General features: G+C 46.1%; 1 protein-coding gene across 1 annotated transcript in view; it reads right to left on the reverse strand.

The window, feature by feature from the left end:
* Positions 1 to 12,431, reverse strand: part of LOC124595136 (SET domain-containing protein SmydA-8) — a 280,059-nt gene that overhangs the window by 116,157 nt on the left and 151,471 nt on the right. The window contains exon 3 of the mRNA XM_047133735.1: positions 6,800 to 7,063. Coding sequence (XP_046989691.1) covers positions 6,800 to 7,063 — 264 coding nt within the window. The remainder of the gene's footprint in view (positions 1 to 6,799; positions 7,064 to 12,431) is intronic.

Here is a 12,431-nt window from a genome sequence, read left to right on the forward strand (position 1 = left end):
TCAGTGCGCCACAATTTAATTGTATTTTTTATATGTATATTCACATAAGACGGAAGAAGTTAGTTTACCAACTGATCTGTCGCCCGTTTTAGAAGGAAATGAGACGGCAGTCTGGTTTGCTCCTTGTCATCAATGTGGCTGGCTCATCCTCGTTTTGTGTAAGTGATCACATTGTAGTGAGTTGCTTTTTTACCCTTTATCCCATCGTTCAATCAGAATTTTGATAACACATTTTAACAATGACTAAGTTAAAAATTTTACAGTCTTCATGGTTTGTGGGTAATTGTGACTTGAAATGGGAGGTATTGTTAATTACATGACATTACATGTCACACATTTTTAGATTTTGCTGTTTTACCATATTCGTCTTGGAGTACTTTACCAATGGAGCTGCCGGCCGAAGTGGCCGTGCGGTTAAAGGCGCTGCAGTCTGGAACCGCAAGACCGCTGCGGTCGCAGGTTCGAATCCTGCCTCGGGCATGGATGTTTGTGATGTCCTTAGGTTAGTTAGGTTTAACTAGTTCTAAGTTCTAGGGGACTAATGACCTCAGCAGTTGAGTCCCATAGTGCTCAGAGCCATTTGAACCAACCAATGGAGCTAATAAACTAGTTGTTGAGCGTCCTAATTGCAAAAACACAAGCACGCACGCACACGCACACGCACACCCACACACACACACACACACATACACACACACGCACACGCACACACATACGCACTCACAAAAACCCGCGCCCGCGCACGCACATGCACGCATGCACAAACACTCGTACGAAGAAGAATAAGTTTTACTTGCCAATCCCGGAAGTTGTCTCTGACAATGTTGTGGCGTGTGACGTTATATGTACGCAGAGTGGGTTGGAACAGGATACTGACAGTGTTTCTTCTGATTCTGTATTACTTTTTCGAACGTACAGCGCGGCTGCATGATACTTGCTTTTCGCAAAGCCTTGGCAGGCATCCTCAACTTGAAAATGGCACCTGTATCTTTTATTAAAGACGCCTACGACCGTTTGCATGTGCAAATATTACAACAAAATTTCTGATTGTTGGTTAACTTTAAGTTGAAAGTTTGATTAACTTAACTGGAATGGTAACGGAAATAAGACGTTGCTGTGAGACAAAGAATGTTATGTAACAACAACATTTTATTTAACAAAATCATGAAAATAAATCCTTGACCACTCACTTTACTTAATGGTACGGTTATATGGAATGCTGGCCTGTCATCATTGATACAAAAAAAAAGAAAAGCAATTTTATGCAACCTGACTATATGTCCTAACTAAGATGACTATAGGAGCCATCACACAGAGCGTCTATACTCAGCAGAGTCTCAGCAGGGAATCTTAACCGTCTCTCCTCGTCCGGGGTCCACACACGGTGGCCACAGGGTCTCAGAGAGTCTGCACAGCGGCTACCTGCCAACCTAACGGGGCCTGGCAACGCGCGGGGAACTTATGTCTCTCTGGTCCAGTGCAGTCGCACTCTACTTGATACAATGGTTGGCTAAACTGCATTTCCACATTCACAGAACCCACAGCAGACAGCCCACGCATACGTCAGCAGACGACCTGCATTCACATTTGCAAACTATGCTAAGAGTGATAATATAACATAATTCCGGATTAAAATTCCCTGAGTGTCGGAAGTCCACCCAGGTGTGTTTTGAGTATGTGACTCTGGTAACGAGCCATGTAGCGGCTCACACGGAGCCGTTTTATTACACGATGACAGGGGGATCTGTTGCGTAATCCTATTACACGGTGACAGGGGGATCTATAGCGTAGTCCGATTGCTAAGTTAGGTTACTTTCCCGTTGTTTACCTAAATCGCTTAAAGCTAATGCCAGTATGGTTCCAGTGAAAGGGTTTGGCAAACGAGTTACTTCCCCAATGCGAGCGTGTACTCCAGTTACGTCGTCGTCGACGTGACGTTAAACCCTGAAGTTCTTTTGTTTCTTCTGCAGAGCGCAATGGCGGTACGGCGTCAGTGACAAAGTTGTTTAGGGACTGATGATGTGGTCGCTAAAGCTCTTGCTCGCTACGCGCAGACTATAAGTCGCACAGAGAAAATGAACAGGACCTTTTTGCAGGAAATTTAATGTTGTTTAATGTTATACTGTGATACAGTCTCGTTGGAGCCACGGTTTTCCAGTTATTCAAGGAAAAAAAAATCAGTTTTGTAAGCTTTTCTTGAATAATTCGGAAACTGCGGCCTCTAGCGCAAATCTATCACAGTGCAATTTTAAGCACGTTATATTTCGTACGGAAAGGTTCTGTTCATTTTTTCTTTGGGGGATATAGTTCGTGTGTAGTGAGAGAGAGAGTTTGAAAATCTTTTTTGGGGTACCCGAAGGCATTGCGGGTTGCATAAAACCCATAGAGGGGCAGCTGAATCCCCCCGTATTGGCCTCCTGTAACTTCTCAAAAATAGGCAGATAATTCAATGTTTTGTGGGAATTACATAATGAAAGTATTTCTGTTTCGTACACTGAATGGCAACTCTCTTTAAGTGTCGATAGTAGCAAGTTAATGTCCATAATAAAGAGAAAGAGGCTGCTGAATGCGTATGTGCATCCACAGTGCGACAACATTTTAAAGTGCTAATGCAGTCACATCACACCATTGCAGGGTCTATTCACGGAGAATAAGAAACAGGAACGAAGTAGAAATTAGAAAAACATTGAATGATGCCCGTAAAAAAGATTGATCAAACAGGCGGTTACGTCGTAATACGAGACCTTCCCCCACATGAGAATAGCTGTTCAATGGTACAGTCGTGGACAAAACGAGCGAGACCCCTCGCCTTTTCGTTATGCTGATCCGCTCAGCTTTAAAGTCTGCTACGCAGCATAACAGGCAAGGCGACGAAGTGCTACCAACATACTATGCACAGGCGTGAAATTGAAAAACTTTCCTAAATTTGTCAGACTGTTTAGAGTCATCTGTAAGACTATATTAATGCTGATTAGTGTGTTAAGCACAACACCTAAATATAATATATAAATGAAAGAAGAAACGCTAATTAGTACGAACTGTACTAATAAAAATGAATTTCAGCTTATCGCGATAACATAACTGTTTTAGTAAGACAAAGTAACCCAGATCGTTACGAATTAGCAAAATATTATGCGCATTCGGCCGCAAAATGGTCTGTGTCAACGTTCAGACCAGTCATACTGGATTACCGTTGCTGACTTACCAGAGAGCAAATTTAGCAATGCGTGAAGATTCATAACGAAATTCAGTTAAAAATCATTCACTGCCACAGTTAAGTCAGTCCAATTACTGACAGAAGCGGAAAAACGTAGGCAGTAACAAGTATAAAATTCTACAAGAGTTTCATATCGACATCCACAGGGCGCCGGTACAGAATAAAGGTAGGAATAAAACGTATTGGGGGCGCTAGAATTTTTCAAAATTCCTTTACTGATAGTCTATCTGTCTCCATCGAGATTAGAACCGAAAACTAACTAGACCTCCCTTGAAGTAGCAAACACCTTTCACTACGCTAGCAGACAACCCAGGCAAACAGCCCTCTATTATTACCCCATACGTGAATAAGCCGGCAATTTCGCAATGAAAATGGCAAAATGATCAGCAGTTTCTGTTGCATAGAGCTTTATGGACTCAAAAACATGAATTGTCTACCTTTATGTCACCAGTTATGTGACAATCATTCGGGATGTTTATCGAAATAACAAAAAACTTTATTAGCGAGTAAATTTAGTAGGATAATTCTGCACCACCCCAGGAAATAAACGGCGACGTAGCTGCCAAACGCATTCTAAAATGTTTAGAATTCTCCATTAGACGTGCCACAGCCAGAAAACATTCATTAGCCGAAGTTTTCCTTAAGGTGGCTAGCAATGGGAATGCTCGCACATCTACAACGTAGTGGCATTCATAGTGGGATCTGAATTACCACGTGTATAGGCAAATGGATTTTATTTGCATTTCTGTAAACGTAGGACAAAGGCCTTGCCACAGTGGATACACCGGTTCCCGTGAGATCACCGAAGTTAAGCGCTGTCGGGCGTGGCCGGCACTTGGATGGGTGACCACGCCATGCGCTGTTGCCATTTTTCGGGGTACACTCAGCCTCGTGATGCCAATTGAGGCTTCGGTCAAAGAAAACCATCATAACGACCGGGAGAGCGGTGTGCCGACCACACGCCCCTCCTATCCGCATCCTCATCTGAGGGTGATACAGCGGTCGGATGGTCCCGATGGGCCACTTATGGCCTGAAGACGGAGTGCTGTGCTGCTTTTTTCTGTAAACGTGATTTGGATCGAAAGCGTAGCAACGATTAATATGCTGATGTATCGACTGCAACTGGAACATATCGAATAAAGAGTAGCGGGTGTTATTTATGCGGCCCTCATCTTCAGTAACTGTGGTAGCTATTTTCGTTGTTAGGATTTCGTCACGTAAATCGGTAAAAATGGAACCTTACTAGTCTCACTTTCTTGACCGTCTATTTGTCCACCCAACCCTTACAACTCTTTTACCTCGAGTACGGGTGGACATCAGAAGCGGAAATGTATCGCACTTCCTGCGGTATACGGTCCCATGGTGGTGTAGAAAAGTGAGCTACGTCAACGTAATCCAAAGATACGGCCGTTTATGTAAAGAAAATTTACGCGAAAGGTCAAAAAATGGCTCTAAGAACTATGCCACCAAACTGCTTAGGTCATCAGTCCCCTAGACCTAGAACTACATCAACCTACCTAATCTAACACACATCCTTGCCCGGGGGAGGATTCGAACAGACGGCGCAAGGACCCGCACGGTCCGCGATGTGACGCCGTTGATCGCACGGCTAACCCGCGCCGAAAGCTGTTAATATGATCTGGTGTTACTAGAAAGTTATTCACTTCTGGTGAATGATTTTCTGCGCAGTCCACTTAAGAAAGAATAAATAAAATACAGGGTGTTACAAAAAGGTACGGCCAAACTTTCAGGAAACATTCCTCACACACAAATAAAGAAAAGCTGTTATGTGGACATGTGTCCGGAAACGCTTACTTTCCATGTTACAGCTCATTTTAGTTTCGTTAGTATGTACTGTACTTCCTCGATTCACCGCCAGTTGGCCCAATTGAAGGAAGATAATGTTGACTTCGGTGCTTGTGTTGACATGCGACTCATTGTTCTACAGTACTAGCATCAAGCACATCAGTACGTAGCATCAACAGGATAGTGTTCATCACGAACGTGGTTTTGCAGTCCGTGCAATGTTTACAAATGCGGAGTTGACAGATGCCCATTTGATGTATGGGTTAGCACGGGGCAATAGCCGTGGCGCGGTACATTTGTATCGAGAGAGATTTCCAGAACGAAGGTGTCCTGACAGGAAGACGTTCGAAGCAATTGATCGGCGTCTTAGGTAGCACGGAACATTCCAGCCTATGACTCGCGACTGGGGAAGACCTAGAACGACGAGGACACCTGCAATGGACGAGGCAATTCTTCGTGCAGTTGACGATAACCCTAATGTCAGCGTCAGAGAAGTTGCTGCTGTACAAGGTAACGTTGACCACGTCACTGTATGGTGAGTGCTACGGGAGAACCAGTTGTTTCCGTACCATATACAGCGTGTGCAGGCACTATCGGCAGCTGATTGGCCTCCACGGGTACACTTCTGCGAATGGTTCATCCAACAATGTGTCAATCCTCATTTCAGTGCAAATGTTCTCTTTATGGATGAGGCTTCATTCCAACGTGATCAAATTGTAAATTTTCACAATCAACACGTGTGGGCTGACGAGAATCCGCATGCAATTGTGCAATCACGTCATCAACACAGATTTTCTGTGAACGTTTGGGCAGGCATTGTTGGTGATGTCTTGATTGGGCCCCACGTTCTTCCACCTACGCTCAATGGAGCACGTCATGATTTCATACGGGATACTCTACCTGTGCTGCTAGAACATGTGCCTTTACAAGTACGACACAACATGTGGTTCATGCACGATGGAGCTCCTGCACATTTCAGTCGAAGTGTTCGTACGCTTCTCAACAACAGATTTGGTGACCGATGGATTGGTAGAGGCGGACCAATTCCATGGCCTCCACGCTCTCCTGACCTCAACCCTTTTGACTTTCATTTATGGGGGCATTTGAAAGCTCTTGCCTCCGCAACCCCGGTACCAAATGTAGAGACTTAGTGTTTCGTGTTGTGGACGGCTGTGATACAATACGCCATTCTCCAGGGCTGCATCAGCGCATCAGGGATTCCATGCGACGGAGGGTGGATGCATGTATCCTCCCTAACGGAGGACATTTTGAACATGTCCTGTAACAAAGTGTTTGGAGTCACGCTGGTACGTTCTGTTGCTGCGTGTTTCCATTCCATGATTAATGTGATTTGAAGAGAAGTAATAAAATGAGCTCTAACATGGAAAGTAAGCGTTTCCGGACACGTGTCCACATAACATATTTTCTTTCTTTGTGTGTGAGGAATGTTTCCTGGAAGTTTGGCCGTACCTTTTTGTAACACCCTGTATGCGAATACAACACATTGGCATATACCTGAGGTATTTCGTTTCTCGCTAAGTGGTGGCAGACGATGCTGTGCCGTCTTCGAAGCGCGAGTTTCTCCAGTGCTAGCTAGCTATCTCAGCACATCAGCTGAGCGAACTTGCATAGTATGTTGGTAGCACTTCGTCGCCTTGCCTGTTATGCTGTGTAACAGACTTTAAAGCTGTGCGGATCAGCATAACGAACAGGCGAGGGGTCTCGCTCGTTTTGTGCGAGCTGCGCTCGAAGTCAGTGTGTTAGGAGGAGAGGTACCTTGGTGCCGCGGACGTCGGCGGTGATGTCGCACTCGGGCCGGTGGTCGAGGGAGTTGGCACAGTGCTGCGAGCACATGGGCCAGCCGCAGCGGTCGCAGCGCACGCACGAGGCCGCCTCCAGCACGACGTAGCAGCCCAGGCAAACGGCCGGCGTCGCCTGCGAGGGGCCCCACACCAGCGGCGGCTCGCGCAGCACCAGCTCGCCCGCCGCGATGTCGCGCGACGCGCACAGGTAGCGGCCCACCACCGCGTCCTGACCCACCTGCCGGCACGCGCCAACGGTACACCACTACACACACACATACATGTACAGCGCGAATTCAGGTAACGGGCCATACTTCAGTTGGTGATTCCTCGTAGGACCAGAAACAAATACGAGGGCAGTTCAATAAGTAATGCAACACATTTTTTTTCTCGGCCAATTTTGGTTGAAAAAACCGGAAATTTCTTGTGGAATATTTTCAAACAATCCCGCTTCGTCTCGTATAGTTTCATTGACTTCCGACAGGTGGCAGCACTGTACGGAGCTGTTAAAATGGCGTCTGTAACGGATGTGCGTTGCAAACAACGGGCAGTGATCGAGTTTCCTTTGGCGGAAAACCAGGGCATCTCAGATATTCATAGGCGCTTGCAGAATGTCTACGGTGATCTGGCAGTGGACAAAAGCACGGTGAGTCGTTGGGCAAAGCGTGTGTCATCATCGCCGCAAGGTCAAGCAAGACTGTCTGATCTCCCGCGTGCGGGGCGGCCGTGCACAGCTGTGACTCCTGCAATGGCGGAGCGTGCGAACACACTCGTTCGAGATGATCGACGGATCACCGTCAAACAACTCAGTGCTCAACTTGACATCTCTGTTGGTAGTGCTGTCACAATTGTTCACCAGTTGGGATATTCAAAGGTTTGTTCCCGCTGGGTCCCTCGTTGTCTAACCGAACACCATAAAGAGCAAAGGAGAACCATCTGTGCGGAATTGCTTGCTCGTCATGTGGTTGAGGGTGACAATTTCTTGTCAAAGATTGTTAAAGGCGATGAAACATGGGTTCATCACTTCGAACCTGAAACAAAACGGCAATCAGTTGAGTGGCGCCACACCCACTCCCCTACCAAGAAAAAGTTTAAAGCCATACCCTCAGCCGGTAAAGTCATGGTTACAGTCTTCTGGGACGCTGAAGGGGTTATTCTGTTCGATGTCCTTCCCCATGGTCAAACGATCAACTCTGAAGTGTATTGTGCTACTCTTCAGAAATTGAAGAAACGACTTCAGCGTGTTCGTAGGCACAAAAATCTGAACGAACTTCTCCTTCTTCATGACAACGCAAGACCTCACACAAGTCTTCGCACCCGAGAGGAGCTCACAAAACTTCAGTGGACTGTTCTTCCTCATGCACCCTACAGCCCCGATCTCGCACCGTCGGATTTCCATATGTTTGGCCCAATGAAGGACGCAATCCGTGGGAGGCACTAGGCGGATGATGAAGAAGTTATTGATGCAGTACGACGTTGGCTCCGACATCGACCAGTGGAATGGTACCGTGCAGGCATACAGGCCCTCATTTCAAGGTGTCGTAAGGCCGTAGCATTGAATGGAGATTACGTTGAAAAATAGTGTTGTGTAGCTAAAAGATTGGGGAATAACCTGGTGTATTTCAATGCTGAATAAAACAACCCCTGTTTCAGAAAAAAAATGTGTTGCATTACTTATTGAACTGCCCTCGTAATTGCGTGTGGTGGCTTATACAGAGTCGTCAGAAACAGTCTCAAAAGCTTGTAAGGGTGTTGCCGGGTAGGATGTGCTGAGAAATTTGGCAGTTGCGCGAGCAACTCCATTACTGTCACTTGTTCTCGCAGGGTAGATAATAGCACACGAGGCTGTTCGCCCTTCAGCTCAGGTTCGATCGTTATACCTTCCCATGTCCAGTTTTTGTATCGCTCCCTTGTTGGGTATTAGGAAACCAAACAAAGAACATCCGTTTCGAAACACCGTCTCTGCCGAACCGTTTGCGCACAACCATCTGACTGGCTAACTTTAGTGCTAATTAACTCGGAAACGGCACAGTGTAGGACTGCCTGATTTTTTTCTTTAACAAACATATCTCCCACAACCTGCTCTTCAACACGTTTACTAACTTTTCAGCCTGTTTCTGACCACCCTGTATATATTATAAATGTGGATGTTTGTGAGTATGTGTGTGTGTGTGTGTGTGTGTGTGTGTGTGTGTGTCAGAAAGCGAGAGAGAGAGAGAGAGAAAGAGACAGAGAGTGAGTCAGACACAGACAGGCAGACAGACGGAGAGACAGACAGACAGTGACAGATAGTTATTATGTTTGTTCCTCATTCAGGCTGAAACAACTGGACGGTTTTGGATGAAATTTGGGAGGGAGATAGTCTATACCCTGAATTAACACAGAGACTATCTTACACTGAAGCGACAAAGAAACTGGAATAGGCATGCGTATTCAAATACAGAGACATATAACCAGGCAATATACGGCGCTGCGGTCGGCAAGACCTATATAAGACTGGAAGTGTCTGGCGCAGTTGTTAGATCGGTTACTGCTGCTACAATGCAGGTAATCAAAATTCAAGTGAATTTGAACGTGATGTTATAGCCGGCACATGAGCAATGGGGCACAGAAACTCCAAGGTACCGATGAAGTAGGGTCTTTCACGTACGACCATTACACGAGTGTACCGTGAATATCAGGAATCAGGTAAAACCTCAAACCTTCGAAATCGATGCGGCCGGAAAACGTATCCTGCAAGAACGGGAGCAACGACGACTGAAGAGAATCGTTGAACGTGACAGAAGTGCAACTCTTCCGCAAACTGCTCCATATTTCAATCATGGGCCATCAACAAGTGTCAGTAAGCAAACCATTCAACGAAACATCATCGATACGGGCTTTCGGAGCCGAAGGCCCACTCGTGATGACTGCGTGACACAAAGCTTTACGTCTCGCCTGGGCTTGTCAACACCGACATTGGATTGTTGATGACTGGAAACATGTTGCCTTGTCGGACTAGTCTCGTTTCAAATTGTATCGAGAGGATGGACGTGTGCGGGTATAGAGACAACCTCATGAATCCATGGACCCTGCATGTCAGCAGGGGACTTTTGAAGCTGGCGGAGGCTCTGTAATAGTGTGGGGCGTGTGCAGTTAGAGTGATATGGGACCCCTGATGCGTCTAGATGCGTCTCTGACAAGTGACACGTACGTAAGCATCCTGTCTGATCACCAGCGTTCATTCATCAACTGGGCATTCCGACGGATTTGAGCAATTCCAGCAGGACAATGCAACACCCTACACGTCCAGAATTGCTACAGAGTCGCTCGAAAAACACTCTTCTGAGTTTAAACACTTCCGCTGGTCACCAAACTCCCCAAATATCAACATTATTGAGCATATCTGGGATGTCCTGCAACGTCTTGTTCAGAAAAGATCACCACCCCTTCGTACTCTTACGAATTTATGGACAGCCCTGCATAATTCATGTTGTCAGTTCCCTCCAGTACTACTTCGACATTATTCGAGTCCATACCATGTCGTATTGCTGCACTTCTGCGTGCTCGCGGGGGCCCTACACGATATTATTCAGGTGTACCAGTTTCTTCGGCTCTTCAGTGAATATGGGCCGATTCAGCTGCCCTACCTATGGGTTTTACGCAGTCCACAATGCCTTCAATACCATGTGCATAATTTTCAAATTCTCTGGATCAATACGTGCAAACTACTAGTCCTACAGAAAAACTGAGCAAGGCCTCTTTGTAGGAAATGTAATGTAATTAAACTTTTTACTGGGATACATTTCTCCTACAAGTCATAGTTTTCGAATTATTAAAGAAAAATGTACAAAAGTGACCTTCAAACACGTTTTCCTCGAATAACTCGAAAACTGTGGCTACCAGTCGAAACATGTCCCACTACCAAATTTAGCTGCATTAAATTTCCTACAAAAAGGTCCCGCTCATTTTTTTCTGCAGGACTAATAGTTCGCACGTAGGCAGCGAGAGGATATGAAAATCTTGCACATGGTTTTTGAAGTCATTGCGGTTTGCATATAACCCATAGGTTTTGGCACCTGAATAACCCTGTATAGAGCTAACTACAGTACCAGAGGGGTGAGGGGTGGGGGGGGATTGTCGAGGTCCATATACATGACACTGGTTAGACCTCTGACGACGTACGCTGCTCCCGTCTGGGGATATGCAGCTCCTGCACGACTGCGCCGCCTGCAGATCATACAGAACAATGTGACACGAATCATTAGCAACGATCCTCGCTACACAAGCACAGTGGATCTTCACAAAGAATATCCTCAAGGAAGTATTCAAAAAACACGCCACACGACTATACAGGAACTCGAGACACTCGAACAATCCTTTCATCCTTACTCTGGGAAACTACGATCACAACCATAGGTTGAAGCATAAGCGACCAAAGACACTACTAGCTAGGGCATAACCACCTACGGCAAGCTAACATACACCAACAAGCGACAAACGTCGGCAAGCCCCTGCATATCAGCAACGTTGACTGGATATCACCAGCTGCTATTAGAGCCGACCAACAGGCCACAGCAGGGAAACCGACGAGCTCGCCCACTGACGCACAAACAAATCGCCAACAAAATCCTACACTGTGCATCCGATATATGACCTATCGGACACAAAAGGAAGACAAACCTAACTGTTGCAGGTTACAGACGCTGATGGAGAGTTCAACACCGGCACTCAGCGGCAGCCAGCGAGCAACAACACCGCACAACGTAAAGGGTATCGTCATGCATGATGCCCACTACTAACAAAGCCTACCCTTGCATGACCTGTCGCAGGCAGCAAGACGTCCGCTACTGCTCTTACCACCCGACCTAACTAGCGCAGAGGCTTTTCTCCCTTGGCTCTTGCCTTGGCACTTTTTTTCCTCTGCCCTTTAAACCGCTAACCTTCGTTCGACCTCGACCCAATCCATCTCCAGATGAGCGAGTATTAATGGTTAACCTTAACCAGACGTACACAAGCATCGCAGTACCCGCATCCTGCGACACCTCACTTTAGTGAACACTATCCCTTTATGCAGAGATGGCAATAGACCTTTTGAGTTGGCCATTATGTCGGTGTGGGCGTGGAGGGGCTCCACCTCTATAAAATTTAAAAAATAAAAAAAGAAATAAAAAATCGGTGGGGATGAAAAAAAGTGTAGCCCACGACGCGCGAATACCAATACTTTATTCATCCAGTATTTGAGAATGAGGGCACTTAGTGACTTGAAACAAACTTTAGGCATGAATGGTGGGCTCCATGTGGTTCCCAAGTCGTGCAGCGACCGTGAACCGTAAAATTACCAAATATCCAGCAGCCAGTCGCAAAATCATGTTTTATTTATTCACTTTTGCAAATCGATTTCAACTGATTAACAGCCATCATCGGTGCTTTCAACCAACATGTGCCCTGATTGGTTTACATATAATCACACACACACACACACACACACACACACACACACACACACACACACACAGACAGACAAGCACACAGCACTATACATGGTGTGCTTTATCCACCCATGACTGCGATAAAAACGCAGAGGGCAAGATTTATAATTTGCATCACTCCGTTACCTTACGCCG

This window comes from Schistocerca americana, chromosome 2, assembly GCF_021461395.2.
Source record: "Schistocerca americana isolate TAMUIC-IGC-003095 chromosome 2, iqSchAmer2.1, whole genome shotgun sequence".
Classification (NCBI taxonomy): domain Eukaryota; kingdom Metazoa; phylum Arthropoda; class Insecta; order Orthoptera; family Acrididae; genus Schistocerca; species Schistocerca americana.